Source organism: Pyrgilauda ruficollis, unplaced genomic scaffold (assembly GCF_017590135.1).
Source record: "Pyrgilauda ruficollis isolate IOZ18807 unplaced genomic scaffold, ASM1759013v1 scaffold6, whole genome shotgun sequence".
Classification (NCBI taxonomy): Eukaryota; Metazoa; Chordata; class Aves; order Passeriformes; family Passeridae; genus Pyrgilauda; species Pyrgilauda ruficollis.
Window position 1 is genome coordinate 9,064,515 of NW_024527710.1, and position 17,020 is coordinate 9,081,534.

At 50.2% G+C, this 17,020-nt stretch overlaps 1 protein-coding gene across 1 annotated transcript in view; it reads left to right on the top strand.

Moving 5' to 3' along the window:
- The window catches only part of PTPRF (protein tyrosine phosphatase receptor type F), a 376,714-nt gene that overhangs the window by 334,476 nt on the left and 25,218 nt on the right, over positions 1-17,020 (top strand). Inside the window, exons 18-23 of the mRNA XM_041483344.1 lie at positions 323-413; positions 3,375-3,587; positions 6,626-6,780; positions 9,953-10,068; positions 12,854-12,886; positions 15,779-15,876. Of these exons, the coding sequence (XP_041339278.1) occupies positions 323-413; positions 3,375-3,587; positions 6,626-6,780; positions 9,953-10,068; positions 12,854-12,886; positions 15,779-15,876 (706 nt within the window). The remainder of the gene's footprint in view (positions 1-322; positions 414-3,374; positions 3,588-6,625; positions 6,781-9,952; positions 10,069-12,853; positions 12,887-15,778; positions 15,877-17,020) is intronic.

The window sequence follows — 17,020 nt, forward strand, 5'->3', positions numbered from 1 at the left end:
TTGCTACAATCCGATTATATAAATGTCCTTCTCACAGCTCCTACACCACCCTCTGGAACCCAGTCTGTAGATCTTCATTATCCTAATGAGTGGTAATGGCAGTATTCTCTTCTCCAGTGCAGCTGGAAACCAGCCTTTTCCTTACTGAGCTCTTTTGCTGTTTAAAGGACGGGGAATGGAGTAGGTCATCCTTGAGTCATGCAGCACACATTATTTGGTGACCTGCCAAATCGTCAGGGAGACTATTGGGAGATCTGCCAATGGTCAGGGAGCCTGAGATGGCTCAGGGTCCAGTGTTTACACTTCCTTCCTTCCTTCCCAGGTGGTACTACATCGTGGTTGTGCCAGCAGACCAGAGCACCAGCACCCTGACTGCTCGGTGGCGGACACCTGATGAGATGGAGCTGGACCAGGTAGGAGCCTGCAGCAGCTGCTGTGATGGAAGTGGTTCCCAAACAGCCCAGCACACTTTGCCCAGGCCTCCTGGCAGCATGAAAGCAATAACACAGGTGCAGGCTGCACATCAGATGGGGGCTGTGGGATGGGTGCCCACTCAGCCTTTCTTCATGACACTATGTAGGAAGGAGGCTGGAGTCAAGCTAAGGAGGAGCCACCTCCCAGAATGTGCCCCCTTAGGAGACCACACTTGAGTGTCTCAGAGCTCTGGCCAGATCCTGTCACAGGTCTTACAGTCCTTGCAGCCTTTTTCAGATTAAATGACCATGCTGATATTGAAAACAAGCTAGGAGAGAAAACTATTGGTTTCAGTTTATTAAGCTTTTTTTGTCAGGAGGCTTTTCCCTCTCTGGACAGGACCTAAGCCTGCAGTGTAGATAAAGAGTTCATTCTTGTATCTAACAAAACCCACAAAGCTCCCTTCACACCTGCTTGTTCAAGGCTTTGAGCATGCACCAGACATTACCCCAAGATGCAGCTTGTCCTGTGCCAGGAGTGCTCTGACACCCGAGGCATGTGCAGGTGTCAGGAGACTCCCACACAAGGGCTTTGTGGGCTCTTTCTTCCCCACACACACCACCACCCCCAAAATGTAAAGGAAAAATTCCATGAAATCACATACAGAAAGATCCATTAAGATAACAAAGTTGCAAGCTTGTAGCACTCAGAAATGACAGTCAGAAGGTGCAAGTCAGCTTGGCTTTATTTACACGATCACACAGTCGCTCTTGTGAGGTTCCAGCTCCACAATGGGTATTTGTGGTTCTGTTCTGCAAATGAAGCACAGCTGTGTGATGGAGAACCATCACCCACAGGTCTCCTGCATATTTTCATTGCAGAAGTTTTCCAGCATCACAGATGTCACAAGGAAAAGAAGACCAGCATGAGGAAGGTTGCTTTGGTTTTGAGGTTTAGGTGATTGAAAGCTATCGAAAGAAGTAGTTTCTGTCTGTCTCACCCAGCCTCAGGCGAATTATTTAAGCCAAAATTTTCATTAGCAGCCAGTGTCTTGCATATGTGATGTTTTTGAGTGCTCAGTTTGAGATCCTGGAGCTCTCATTTGCAAAGCCTAAGCATCCCCAGCTGCAGAGAAAGTCAATAGGAGCTGGATAGAGTCAGTGCTATAAAGAAAATACTAAGTTTTCTTGAAAAACAAAACAAGCTGATGTCTTTTCAATTTGACATTCAAATTTAGTGGACTTTTTTTACATTAATGTTGCAGTGTTTCTGTTCTTCATCTCTAAAATTGGGATAATCACTTTTATCTTGACTCATATGGGTGTTTGGAAGATAAGATCATTAATGTTTGTGAAGTACTTGTAATAGTATAGTGATCAGCACCATAGAAAAGCCCATGAGGAAATTATTAATTTTGTCTTCAGAGCTGGATTTGAATAGTAAGCAATAAACAAGGCCTCAGGCTGCATAATGCAAAGAAGAAAACAAAATGTGGAATATCTGCTCTTTGATTAAGCACTGTCTGTCCTGTGTGTTGAACAAAGCAGGGGACTTAGAGAAAAGATAGTCTGTGACTCTGCAGTCAAGGGTGCAGCACAATGCACATGCATAAGACAGCTGAATTAACTTTGCACAGAGAGTATTAATTTTCTAATTTTTCAGGATCTCAACTTTGCAGGCCTAGCAGTTTTCTGATGCAGTCTTTTGCTGTGCATTACATGTACAAGTGACAGAAGCCTCCAGCAACCTTAACCACAACTAGAGCCCTGTGGTTTTGTTTACATGCACGTAGAGCTGCACTTTCTGCTCCAAAGAGCTCAGCTGTAATCTCAGCCAGATGCAAGAGATGGGTGTAGGAAGCAAACTCCACACTCCAAAAACTATCTTTCTGCTTTTTTCCTTCAGGATTACAATGACATTTGTGAAACCAAGATTTCTCCAGCCTCTTTTTTTTTCTTTTTTTTTTTTTTCTTTTTTTTTTCCCTGGTGATACTATAATGACAAGGTACAGTTTTCCTTAATTGCTTCTATGTGAGTACTCATAAGAGGACGAGGATGGACTGTCAAGGGGAAAGAGTAAGGGGTTTCTCACCCAGCTCCTCCTCAGGAGGAGTAAGGCCAGCTCAGCAGCGTGACTTTGTGTGCACATCACCATCTCTAACCCTCTGATGTTCCCTATCTGCCCTGACAGTGTTGCCTTGATAAATTTCTGTGTGAAATGTATTTCATCTCTCCTTCTTCATTTTGAATTAGAATTTCTCTTCCAAACTTAATGTTCTTTTTTATTCATTGGAAAAGATCTTTAAACGTTTGAGAGTCATTCTTAGCAGTGCAACTGGATTTTTGTGCATTATATCCTTTTTCATTAACTTGTGGCTATGAAATTTGCCATTTTTCCTCTGAGCATTCCATGAAATCTGCTACTATTCTGTGTGGTTTAAACAAAGCTCTGCCTGCAGCACAGCAGCAGGTGAGATACAGGGGCACTGACAGAAGGAAAAGACACGGCAAATGTCACTTTTTCCCTAAACATCAGCATCAGCTGTAATTCACATCCAGTGTCCATAGAGAGTGTGAGTTGCTGTCCAGACCAATAATTAGGCCACAGGATATGGCTTGGTTCTCTCCCAGCCCATTGGGATACATGACTCAAGGGGACAGTCACAGCCAGGCTGTCTCAGCCCTAACATTTACCATGTCAGCTTCCCAGGACTCAGGACACTTCCAAAGTTGAGATCCTAGTGGAGGTTCTTGCAGTGAGGTTCTGTGGACAGATGGCCCAGCAATGCCTGGATGGATAATACTTGCCTCTGGCTCCTTAGTACCACCAGATACAAATCAAACCCAGTTACCTTCTCCTCCCTTCCCTTCACCCCTGCCGAGTGCTACAGCCAGGAAGGTGACAGCCTAAGGTGGTGTCATGCTGCCAGCAGTAGTGATGGCACTTTGTTTGTCCCCAGCTGCTGGAGGCCATAAGCCAGGGGAGTCAGAGCAGGCGGCAGCGACGCCAGGCAGACAGGCTCAAGCCCTACATTGCTGCTCAAGTGGATGTGCTGCCTGAGACCTTCACCCTGGGGGATGAGAAGAACTACAAAGGTTTCTACAACAAGCCTCTGTCTCAAGACCTGAGCTATCGCTGCTTCGTGCTGGCCTCGCTGGAGGACGGGGACACGGTAAGGACTTTTGGGGAGGGCACAGCCTGTCCTAGCAGAGCTGAGCTGGGCTCAGTGCAGGCAGCGTGAGCAATTGCTGCAAAGCAGGATGACAGCTTTTTCTGTGCAGGAAGGAGGGAGGCTGCATCGCTGGCCTGAACGAGCGGAGGCAGCCGTGGGAATTGACTTGATAAATGGTGTTTTTGGAGGGAAATGGCACCATGTGTTCCACATAACAGATGAGTGGGGAGGACAGTGTCAACACACACGTTCTGCACAAGCTCAGTTCTGGCTTGCAGGGCTGTGCTCAGAACCTTGGCACATGGTTGGGATGGGTTCTCATTCTGCTTTGGTTCAAGTAAGTGTCTGTAGAAAACAGTCCATGAAATCCTACCCTGCACAGTGCCTGCTGATACTCTGCAGTGAACAGGATGCTCCCCCTGCAAACCTGTCCTCACAGGTGCCTCTCTGCCCAGAATTTCACTTTGAGATGACATCTGGAGAAGCCAACCTGTCTGCCATCTCAGTGGATTATCAGCAGGGCAAAGGTGCACGCTTCCCTGCTGTGTGGGGATTCCTCACCTGCATGTCTCCCTGCTGGAAGCCAGCAGCACACAGGGCCTGGGCACAGGAGGGGCTGATGCAATAAGCAAGGAGCAATGCTGCAAGAGCTGGACATCAATGTCCAGCTGTAAACACAGGGCAGGAGTGGTGGTGGCAGCAGTGGCAGCAGTAGCAGCAGCCAGTGTGAAAATAATGGAAATAATAGAGATGCACCAAATCATTTGGTTGAATTCCAAGCTGTGGCTTCCTTCCTCAGCCTCATTTACTTGTAATGGCTAATTAGGGCTGGTCAGGTTCTTCATTACTCATCCAGCTCACGCGTTCTTGTGGCAAGATGTGCACATCGGTGAGGGAAAAAGATTCACAAATTAACAACAAGGTAAGGCAGAGGCCTTGAGATGACCATCCTGACAATCCCTTTCAGGAAGAGCTGACCTTAACTAGTTGATCCCAACTCTAATCATCGTCTCCTCACTAGCATAGACCTGCCACAGCCCTCTAGTAAGCCACCAGCCAGCAGTAGCTCTCCTACAAACCTCCTATACACCCTGCTCCTGCAGACCACCTTTCTGCATCCCCTGCTGCATCACATCTACTTTCATTTGGGGCATGAGGCACTCTGTCCAAGGCTGTGCACTGTCTCCCGCACCCAGCTCCTCTGAAATTGGTTGCTATCTAAGTGTCAGCAGGAGAGCATAACATTGCCCTTCTTCAAAGGCAGAGGGAATGTGGTTGAAACACTGTCTCTGGGAGCAGGAGCACCTGCACCTCACAGTCTGCCTTTGGAAATGCCACTGAGATAGCAGTCCCTCTGATCTCTTCTGCATCTGACTTCCCTTGGAAGGCAATGCCTCCAGAGTGTGTCTGAAAAAATATGAATCTTTGCCCCTTACACAAAGCTTTGGAGATGGTCACACCTTGCTGCACACGTGAGCATTGCTCCTTCCCTCCCCCACCACCGATGCACCTTGACCTTCCTGGGCAGTCGCAGGCAAAGCCATTTCGCTCCCTCACAGAGTAGCCACTTCCCAAGAAAGGGGAGTCACAGGCTTTCTTATCTGTGCCATGCTCAGAGCTGCAGCTGCTCCCTGCCCTGCTGTTTGAACTGGACACAGAGGTGTAGGAACAGTTTGATGAGTTGCAGTGGTCCTGTGCAGATGTCCTGTAAGAACAGCATTAAACCAGGAGCTGGCAGCTATTTCAGTTATTGAAACAGGGTCTCGTGGGGCTGAAAGGTTTCACAAAGTGGCAACCACTCCCCACTCTTCTTTCCCAGACAGTGGCACCTCTGCTGATAAGTCTGAGGAGAGCAGCTAGGATGCTGAACTAGTGCATGCTGCCAGAAGGATGTCCCAGATAAGAGCATCTTCTGTACTGCACACATGTTTGAAACCAGCCTGGCTGGGATCAAGGGCACCTGTGAGAGTAGATCAAGATGTGCATTTGTGTGACACCAGCAGGCTTGATTTTTCCCTTTCTTCTCCTCACATATGTGAAGACATGAAGTGCACGTTTAAACTCCAACCTTAAAGCAGGAGATTTATAGATCCACAGGCACCTTTTCTGTGACCGAAACTTTCTATGGCAGAAGCAGAGCTTTCTAACTCCTTAATGCCAGGCAGCAGGTGCTGCTCAAAAGCCACAGGCACAGAACTGATACAGCTCTGGCCCTCTCAAATAGGTAGAAAGGATTTGTTTTGCAGCATTCAACCCTTCTGACCCAGCAGCGCTGCACTGTGAGGGTGCAGCACAGCTCCATAAGCCTTAGAAACAGCAGCAGAGCGCCAGGTGTGGTGTCATTTTTCTGCAGGAAGGGTTTGGGTCTCTGCTGATTCCATCTAGCTAGTGGGGCTAGAAAGCTGTCCCTTCTGGTTATAAATCACTGGGCTGCCACATTGCAGATAGGAAAGGAGCCAGTACGAATGAGCCTCTTTCTAAGGTCTGTTTATCAAAGACATCAGGTAGAAAATGTTCCTGTCATTTCATTCCTTTAAGAAAACCCGCCTCGCCCAGCAGGGGTTTTCCTAATATAACTCTATCCTGAAGAGATGTGTTGATATCAGCACAGCAGGTATTGTAAACCACTTAGGAATCATCAGCCAGCCTCATTGTGCAATTGTTTGGGATTCAAAAGCTTGTGGTTTGGCTCCAAGAGAGTCCAGGGCTAGCAAGTGGCTCTTAGCTGGGCTTCTTGAATTTTGCACCTCCAGGTCAGGTTTGTCAGCCATGAAGTTGCTGGCACTGGAACTGTTTCGCACCAGCAGAGTTCCTGGCACCCAGAATGTGTCAGGCCGGCCAGAAACTGTTGCCACAGCCTGACCTCCGCTGGTGCCAAGGGAGGGAGTATCTCATGGTATGTTGCTGGGGTTTGAGAAGCGTGACCATTTCTCTGCTAACCAGAAGCAAGGGGAAACCTCAGCATTTCAGGGACGTAGCTGTTGCTTTAGCATAATGGATGTTTGCTTTTCTCTCCCGCTCCTGCCTGTGCTGTTCAGAAGAGATATGCAGCCAGCCCCTACTCGGATGAGATCGTGATGGAAGTGGCATCAGCGAAGCAGCAGGATGAGCCAGAGATGCTGTGGGTGATGGGACCCGTCCTGGCTGTGATATTAATCATCATCATTGTCATTGCCATACTTCTCTTCAAAAGGTGAGATGCAGTCTGGGACGTGGCAGTTACAGCATGGGCACTAGAGGTGCTGGCACCTTTGGGGCCTTCCTTGTAACCTTCAGGTGCAGGGTGCTCTGACAGACAGTCTTTGGTGGTCATGGGGAGGAGGAAGGTCTCTGCCTAGCACAGCAGAAGGCTTCTTTGTAAGAGAGCAGAAGGGCTGGGTGTGCAGCAGGTAGTTAACATCAGCCCCAGGACACAGCTGCTGTGGACTCTGGAAGCATATGAACAGTGGGACAGAAGAGAACAGCTTTGTCCCTAAAGCCAGTCTGACTGCTCTCTCATCACAACTTGGATTGGCAGCCTTGGAAGCTTCTCTAGTACTGGTTCTCTATAGAAATTGCCTCCTGGGTCTGTGGGAGCTGCCCCCTCTCCTGTGAATTTTGGCTGAAGAACATGACCTCGGTGGTGAGAACAGGGCATGGATGTGCCAGGCTGAAATCAGAGTGGAGCTCTCTTCTTAGGGCCTCTCAGTCCTGACTACTGGATCAGAACCACCCTCACACTGTGCTCCCTGTGGGAGCAGACACCTCCTTTTGCCTGTCAGAGCAGTCCTGCTGCAGTTGTAACTGTAGCGTGTGATCATCCTCTGGAGGAGCCATGGGTTGCATTTGCATGTGTTCATGTAACCTGTTCAATTACAGTAGGTCATTCTCTATCAGCTCAGCTCTGAGGTTCCGCTCCTCCTGGGCTCTCTATTTACATATGTCTCTCTAGCTGGGGAAGGGAGCCTTCCCTGCCTTTGTTGTCTGATTAAATGGAGTTCTGCTGTGCATGTGCATTGCCTTTCTATGTCAGTGATCATCTCCTTTCTTCTGTTCCTGCTTTTCCTTGGATCTAGTAAGCAAGAAAGGTATGAATCCATTTTATCTTTTTGTTTTCCTAAAATTTCAAGTCTATTTTCCTTTTTAAAAATCAAGCCTGAAGCTACTAAGGGGCATCTTTGTTTTTGGGAGTGTGGAGCATGCCAGCCTTAGGAGTTTACAAAGACTTTGTTTCCTCAAAGGTATCAGCATCCTAGCAGTTGTCAGCCTCTCACAGCTCTCAGGGAGAAGTTCCAACATAAAGACTTCCCAGATTGGTTTTGCAATTAAATTAAAAATCAAAAAACCCTGACAATAGCAGCAGTTATAGGGGTTCCTTTGTTTTCTCAGTCACTTCAGACTGAGAGCTGTTCTCTCAAGAGTGCAGGTGCTTTCCTGCAGTCTCTAATGAAGAAGCTTTGAGGGAGTACTGGGCAACTGTAAGAAACAGCATGTTTGCTAGTCTTTAATGAGAGAAAATGGCCCCAGAGGAGATTTCTGTACCAGGGCCCCATAGAAGATATTCCCACCTTGCTTTAGCTTTGCCTTGTCCTGGAGTCATGTGGGTGGAGCACCAGGCTAGCTTGCAGTGCCCAGACCTGACACACATGTCCCTGCTGTATCCTCGCCCATGGGGGAGCAGCATGTCCTCTTCCAGCACCACCCATGTGCCCAGAGTGATGCTGTGGTTTTGGCTGTCCAGCCTCTCTGTGGAGGCATTTTCTCCCAAAGGTATCTGTGTGTAATATTCACAATGGCCAGTCTATAATGGGAATGAATTGAAGCTGAGCAGCAGTGGGTAGCTTGGGATCTGGAGGATGGTTTAGGAGTTTCCCTGACTGGGCTAATTAGACAGAGATAAAGTTTAATTATGTTCTGTGCCCATTCCCCAAAAAAGATGGCCCACTTTGCTTGAGGACTGGTACACACATTGCACATCCTGCTGTGCTCCTGATAGGAGGTTTATTTGCTGGCTGTGTATTCTCCATTCTTCTATCAATGGTCTCAGTCCTTCTGCTCTTTTGTCTTGATCCAGGCAGCTGGAAGGCTTCTGAGATGTTGAGAAGCCTCAGAGTAGTGTAAGACTCACAAGCTGGTTCTCTCCATTGAACAGCTCCAGTGTTTGCTGCAGCCTCAGGCTGCAGATGGAGCTCACAGGCTGGGCCACACAAGGAACACACGCAGGTTTCACTCATGATTGATGCACTGTTTTCTCTAAGTGCTTCTCATTAGTGGCAGCCCAGCATGCCCAGCCTCTGATGGAAGTGAAAGTGCCCTGTGCCTGTGAGAGCATTTGGGATCATGCATGGTTCAGGGTCATTACTATCCAGGGATGCAGCTGCCTTTGTGCAGAACCTGGCAGCCCTTCAGTGTGCTTCCAGGGGCCTCACAAGGAGAGCCAGAGACTGATTGTTGCCATTTGCAGGCTGGTAAATGTGCTAGCATTCATGTACAGCAGCAGTGCTGCTGCTCCCTCTCTTCCAGGAAACATCAGGTCAGCAGAGGGGTTCAGGCAAAATCCATTTGGGGACTGTAGCCAGAAGACAAAGTCTCTGTGTATTCCTGCATGCTCAGCCTATTGGCCAGGTGCCAGGGTCAGCACAGGCTCAGAAGAGAGAACTGCTGTGCTGCTCCTGCCCAACACCCTTCTCCAGCCCTTGGGCGTACCCACCATATTTGTAATCTAGAGCTAGAAGTGGGACCTAGAGATTTGCTAGAAACTCTTCTTGCAGTATTATATTTTCCTTAATATTCACTTGTCCACTTTTTGATTGGATCTGTCCCTGCTTTGCCTGTGAATTCCAGCAAGAGCCTGAGGTGGTGGCATCGCTTTAGGCATAAATATAGCATGAAGAGACAACATTGTATTTTATTGTTCCATTAATACACGCCTTGGGTGCCTTCAACCATTCAAGACATGTATTAATGGCCCAATAAAACACACCCTGAAGAGCCTTTACACTATTATATTACAGCATTCTATATTTAAATATTTCTAATACTTGAAAAAAATTTTTATTATATCCTTCCACTACAGGAAATAGTTCCTAGAGACAGTAGAGAAAACAGTATCTTGCATCTATCTGCATTTTCTGTAATAAATACTATGCAGAATACCACATTTCAAAAATGCCTCACTAATCAAACATCTGACATTGCTTATATATAATCTTTCCTGTTTCATAGATGGGAAATTGGAGGCATGGAAGATGATACAACTTACCCAGAGCCCCAGGAGCCTGGGATGCACCTGTCTGAGACACAGGGACCCAGACTCCTTCCTAGGGTGATTCATGCCAGTCTCTGCCAGAACTCACCTGCTTGTCTCTGCCTTCTCTTGTCCACAGGAAAAGGGCACATTCCCCCTCTTCCAAGGATGAGCACTCCATCGGCCTGAAGGACTCACTCTTGGCCCACTCATCTGACCCAGTTGAGATGAGGCGGCTCAACTACCAGACTCCAGGTAAGGAGCAGCTCATCCTCTTGAATTCTGCTTCCTCTCGTTCCCCTTCTCCATGTCCCCATGCCAAAGGCAGAGTTGCAGTCCTTCCCACCCTCCAGGAGATCCACGCCTTCTCAGTCACAATGACAGAGTGGGCTTTAGACCAAGGATGTCCAAGTATCTGCACTCTGGGTTGCAAATCCTTCTCCCTGGCCCTGTCACTGCAGGCCATCCTGGGGTACCTGGATGGGGCTGGTCTGTTGTGTGGTGTGTGTTAGACACGGTGTGAAGCTCATTACAGTTGTCCTGAGCTGGGAGGAGCCTCCATGCAGTTGGGAGTGTCCACACCTGGGATGTTCCCAGGTGCTGAACTGGCTTCACCCTGGCTGAGCTTCAGTGCTGAGCACAACTGGTGCAGTGTTGGCCGTATGGGCTGCATCTGGGGCAGTCAGGAGATACATGGAGCTCTTACACTGCTGAGGGTGTCCCAGCAGCTTCATTCTGGGATCTTTGGTGTGCTGACTCTCCTGCTGTGCTCAGCTAAGAGTCAAGAGAAGAGCTACCTGCAGACTACAGTGCTCTGCAGCCAGTGCTGTGGCCCACTGAAGGACTGATCATGGTGGTCTCAGTGCAGAGGATGATAGTTCAGTAAAAGCCATTCTCTGCATGCTGCTTTCACTGGCCTGGGATGCCTCAGGCTGTAGCTTTGCCAGCTCACGGAGGCAACTGTACTTCACAGTGCAGAAAGGTCTTGTGCTGCTGCTTTGTGTCTGCACATCTCTGATGGCACCGAAAGCGCAGTACCTGTCATTGTAGTGATCAGAGACAGGCTCACCCTGACTCGTTCAGAGCCTTTCAGAGCGTCCAAGTCCCAGATGAACTGAGGGAGCACTTGGGCTTTTGTGATGGAGGGAGCAGTTTAGCAGCAAATGAGGTACATACAGTTCTCTTCTAACTTGCACCTCCTCCTGGTCTCTAACCTACTTTCCTTTTCCTCCTGCTGCTCATTCATCTAAGAGCTTTCATCTAATAGGAGAGTTTTGAAGGGGCCATTTCCTGATGTAAAATTGCTGTGTCTGGCAAGGGGGACAAGAACAGCCTTTCCTGTTGCCACTCACAGCAGTCTGGCTCACATCTGGGGTGAGCTACACCAGCACATCTTTTTCTGTGCCAGGGCAGCTGTCAGGGGTCTGTAGTTAGTGCATCTCCCAGGCAGAACCAGTGGTAGATCTCACGTGTGGGCTGCAGCAGGCTGGTAGTTGCCAGCAGAGCTGGCACATTAATTGGCCACAGCACAGCACAGGATGGTGTCACAGCACGGGAGGAAAATGCTGTGGGGAGCAAGAAAGGCACGTGTGCCAGAGGAAGAACATCTCAATAGGCAGATCACTGGGAGCAGCACTAAGGAGGGGGTCACACAGAGTCAGTAACAGCATGCAGCTTCTTGAGGAGGAGCACAGTGTTAAACAGGGCTGCTCCAGGACAGCTGTGCATGGGGACAGGCCTCTATGACAGGTCTCCATGTGGACACAAAAGCCATCTTTGCTGTGTGGTTGTGGTTTGCATTGCGTGAAGAATTGTGACAAGTCGGGCTTGCATCTGCTCCCATCTTCAGAGAGGTCAGGCTGTCTGCAACAAGGATGTCCCTTGCTAGACCTGTAGCAAGGTTCAAGAGCTGCCATCAGAGAGACAGGGAGCCAGGAAATTTCCTTTTCCTGTCTGTGAGTGAGGATAAGCCAAAGATGCTGCTCATTTGGTAAGTTTGCAGAGCTCTCTGGAGAGACAAAACCAAGCCAGAGTGCGCAGTTCACTCGAGACAGCAGCAGGACCCTGGGATACTGCCAGACAATGCTCCCCTTCCAGGAGACAGCACTCTGTCCTCCTCCCCTTCTCCCCAGTGCATCCCTTGTGAGTCTCTGAGGAGTGGAAGCGGGTGTCATGCAGCTTGAAGTGATTGTTCACTCCTGACGAGCTTGTCCTCATTAATGAGGCGCATGAAATCCGCCAAGCCCAGTGGGCCCAAGCTGTTGCCCCTGTCACCTGATGGAGGTCGAGGCAGTGCTGTGAGGATGCATTGACAAGAGGTGCTGGCCACCAGCCCTGGTAGTTGGTCTCCCAGCTGGAGCTTGCTGAGCAGGGAAAACTTGTTTAATGCATAATTAATTGGTCTACTGTTATTAAATATTAAGCTTTTCATTTTTGTGGTTTTTACTTCAGACAAGGGTTATTTCCCACTGTTGGCCACCCTGTACCAATGTACTGCTGTGCCAAGTCACTGAGAGCATACAGGACTGGGCAGTGTCCCAATACACCGTGAAAGGAGACTGAGTTGTGCTGCTGGTGAGCTGTGAGCAAGCTGGAGCATCAGGGGCACTGAGCAGAGGTGGCTGGGACTGAGTGCAGTCCCCCTGGCCACTGGGTAGCACAGATGCTCCCTGTACATGTCACCTACTGGCCCTTGCAGGCTTCCCTGGGGTATGGGGCTGGGGCCAGTGGTGTGCAGTGAGAAATGTAGTTCTTGGTGTCACTTGATGGTCTCTGGATTCACTCCCTTGCAAGTAGCTCCAGCTCCAGGTGTTTGCCAGTGTCAGGGGACAGCTGGCCAGAGCCATCAGCCTGCTGTGTAACAGCCAGTTGCAGAGCAGCCCCAGGGCCAGGGCCTATGCTGGAGGGAAGCTCCCAGTGCTGTGGTATATGGTGCTTTCTTTTTCATCTTCATCTCGTTGTCTTTCCATCTCTGAACCTCTGCAATGATGACTAAAGGCTAATGGGATTTCTGTTCTTGCCCCATTTCTTTTCTTTGCAGGTGCCAGTGTCCCCTGTTGCCCGAATATCTCAAGTTAGTTTTAACTCCTGTTTTTATCTTTCGACACCTTTTGCTTTTTCTTTCCCTTTCTCTCTCATATCTGTATTTTTTGTTTCAATGTCATGAAGATCACCTTCACTCACAGCAGACTGTAAAATGGCAGTGATTCACTTTCTGACATGATGTGTGGGGCCAGGCTCGGTACTGCTCGCACGGCACTACAGCAGCTCACCGCAGGACAGTGCAGAAGGGAAGGTCCTGAGTGATGGGCTGCCAGGAGGCCTCTGCAGCAGCCCTTTCCCTACTCTCCAGCCTCCAACCCCTCAGAGTGGTAGGCCAGGCTCTGCCATGGTGCCAGGTCTGCAGCTGGCCCTGCATGGGGACTGATAACGTTGGCCATTCTGGAGGGAGTGACCAGCTAAAAATCCCAAATGGACAAATTGAAGGGGGCTCTTCCGCGGTTGAACACACTCTATTCCTACCTTGGGCAAACTGGTTTCCCTAGGCTGGGTCACCTTTGTCACAGACAGAACACATGATGGTCTCTGGCCTGCCTGCATTTGGTGTGCTTTGCAGTGTGGGTACCAGAATCCCAGGCACAAAGGAAGCACTTACTGCTCTAGCAGCTTGGATGGAGTAGTAACAGCCTGCAGATAAAAGTGCCCCCTTATCACTTGTCTTCTGAGCTTCAAGTTCATCCTCAAACAACCATAAAAGCGTGGCCACCCTGCTCTGGGATGTACAGGCATCTGTGTATGCACACAAGAATGGGAGAAGTATGTAGGATAAGTACTTCCCTGGGAGCTGAGCCAAGGGCTTTGCCATGTGTGTTCCTGCAGGCATTGTGAGACCTCTGAGCCCTTCCAGCCTCCTGGTGAGCTCACTGTTCTCTTGCAAGAGCAATCGGAAGAGCTTGTGGAAGTCCTGGCAGTGTGTACAAATCTCCGTCTTGCCCTGCACTGTCAGTGGCTGTTTTTCTAGGTTTACCATAATGGGATTCCAACCACCTCTTTTTCCCCACCTGCTCTTGCAGCTCTTTTGTTGCTGCAACACTTATCTGGCTGGGGAAACACAAATTTGGAGAGACCACCTTGTGTTTCTAGGAGAGATGAGGGTCTGCAGCCCTGCTGTGCTCCATGGGTCTGCTGTACTTCGTACATAACTGTGTTGGAAGAAGCACATACTGTGGTTGTGTTCCAGTCTCTTTGTCCTTCCTGCCCCACACTTGTCTTGGTCCCACGCTGTTCTCATCATTCAGTTGCTCATGAGTGGCAGCTCTGTAAAGGCTGCTCCTGAGCTACAGCCTCAGAGTTCTGGCATGAGTGAGGAATTTGTGCCAAATCCAGCATCATCTCTGTCCCTTTGAGGGCTTGCTCAGCCACCTCGGGGATCTTGATGGGTGAAATGGCAAACAGGACCATCTGCAGGAGGACCTCAGCACAAGGCAGAATAGGACTATTTCCTTCTCCACCTGTCCGTGTGTTCTCAGGCCATCTGTGGATATCTGTGCACTGCCGAGCGATGGCAGGATGAGCGTGTGTTGGATTGGGTCTTGCCTGTGTGCAGTGATGTCAGATGTTTTATGCAGAGGTGTAACACTTCCGTGTTATCACCTTGTGACTTGTCACCACCATGTAAAATGTGTGTACCCAGCCTGGAGAGTGCTCCATCACCTCAGTGGCCCATCACTGCCATCTGTGGCAGCGTTCAGCCTCCTGAGCAATTGAGAAGCTTCTGGCTGTGCTCCAGCCTGTCTCCTTGGGTGTGAGTCAACAGCTTCAGCCTATTAATAATCATCATTACCCATGTGGGGTTTCTGGGAAACCCATAAAGCAGCCGATGGAGTCACGAGCCTTGGGATTTGGATGACGTGTTTCACAATCACGTTCCTGCCAGTTCAACATCTCAGCAGTGGAGAAGGAGCTTGTGATGGTTAAGCTCTGAGTCCCAGGGCCTCAGGAGGGCTCCTCCCAATCTGACATGCACACCCCCACAGTACCTGTCCCCTGTGTGAGATCTGTGGGATCCCTTCCTCTGGGCCTTTCTGCTGAGCAGGGCTTTAGCTGTGCCCGGGATGAGCTGTAATGTTGCATCCCTGGTTTAGCCAGGGCAAGACTTCTGCCATGGCTTGAGCTGCATCCCAGCTCACAGCAGCCTCCCAGCAGCTGCTGGAGGGCACATCGCTGCCCATGGTGCCTTGCATGAGCCAGCCCAGAGGAGTTGCATTTTGGGCCCTGGAGCAGGCTCTGCCTCTGGAGCATCACTGAAGAGTTAGGCAGCTGTGGGCAGAGCTGATCCTCAGCTCTCAGAACGCTGCACAACGTGCTACCAGGGGATCAGCCATTCTTCTGTGGGGCCCTTTGCATCCTTCTCCAATGCCCCGGGGACTGTGACAGCATCTGCCTGCCCAAAAAGCTGTGCACATGCACTGCAGAGGTTTCACTGCAGGTCTGACAGAGTTTCTTTGTGGCTAATGCCATTGTTAGGGGTAAGCAAGAGGATCAGCCTAAGCCCTTGGCGGTGAGAGCACCGGTGTGTTCAACTTCAGCCCATGCGGGAGCCCGGGAAGCGCAGTGACAGCAGTGACAGCAGTGACCTCGGCCTGTTGCTGCCAGGGGCTGGCCGAGCCCCTGCCCACTGCGTGGCTGCTCTGTGTGCCCGTGGCTGTACTGTCCGAGCATGCTCACCCAGTCATGCACATTCTGCACATCACTTTATGTTCTGTTCACCGCCCCGCGCTCCGGGAGTGTGTGCCGCATGCCCTCAGCTTCCTGTCCATCCCGCCCGGCGCTTCCCATGGTCACACGTGTCCACCTTGCACCCACCTCCTGGGTTTGCTGTGCACGTGCTCTTGCTGAGCCTTCCTCGGCCATGCAGAGCCGTAACCGTTCTCCTCTCCCTCCTCCCTCCTTGTCTCGCTTGCAGGCATGCGTGACCACCCCCCCATCCCCGTGACCGACCTCGCTGACAACATCGAGCGGCTCAAGGCCAACGATGGGCTGAAGTTCTCCCAGGAGTACGAGGTGAGCCTGAGAGCGGGACGGGCAGCAGGGTAGAGTGGTGCTGGACAGGACCCCAGCAGAGAGAGCCTGGTGCAAGCTGAGCTATGCCTCCCCTGCAGCAACACTGCGTGGTCAGTCCCCACGCCAGCCCTGGGAGCCTGCCAGCTCTCCCTGCCACCTCCACAGTGGTGGGAGCTCACCTTGAGCAGTTGGGACGTGGCTGGTACGGGGAGAAGGCCTTGCAGGAGAATGCACAGCAGCCTGCCATGCTGCCACCATGGTTATGGTCTTAGGAGTGAATGGGAGCTCATGTCTGCCTACCTGGACTGTCACTGATTACTTTGTTCTGCTCTGTGGGGGCTGCACTCCATCCAGGTTGGCTGATGTATTTCGGTCTGCAGTACGCTGTGCCCATTCACTTCCATCTGTGTTCAAAGCTTTGCTCTCTGCACCATCCTCTGATGCCAACAAACATGTGTTGTGATTTTTCATTCCTGCTTTCCCCATCTAATCTCCCACTGGACTGTGCTGGCATTAGCCTGTGCCATTCAGCATCAGTGCCCATAGAAACTCTGCTGATGTCCTGCTGCCGTGGAGTAGTCCAAGCTCCCCTCCCTGCACAGAGCTCTCTGCCTGTGACCTGCAGTCATAAGCTGCAAACTTGCCTGCACTTCTGGATCATGCTCCCACCATTATCCGTGTCTCTGGTGGAGCCCCTGGGTAGGCACTGTCTGCATCCACCACGATGCTGCCTTTGCTCACACACACAGGCATGTGCTGGGCGTTTGGGGAACCCCTCCACTGCACCTCTCTCAGCCCAACTCCCTCCAGCCCTGTCCTCCTCAAGAACAACTCGCCAAAAGGAGGGAATTTGGAGGGAAAGGGGCTGATCTGCCTGAGGGCTGCCTCACCTTTTTTGGCTCTCTTCAGGCTGCATGATCAGGTTGCAACTGTTTAAAATTGGGAAAAGTTCCTCTGCAGCCATGATAGCAGGAATGGCAGGATGATGTTTTGCTGTACTTACATGCAGAGCCCTCTTGAGCTGCAGGGGACTTGTAAATAAACCCCCCACTAGTATTAAAGAGGGAATAAATTTGGGAAGTGTTCTTTGCATTTGTTATCACTTCTGTTTGAATTGTTATCTGCCTGTGCCTGTGGCCACCCC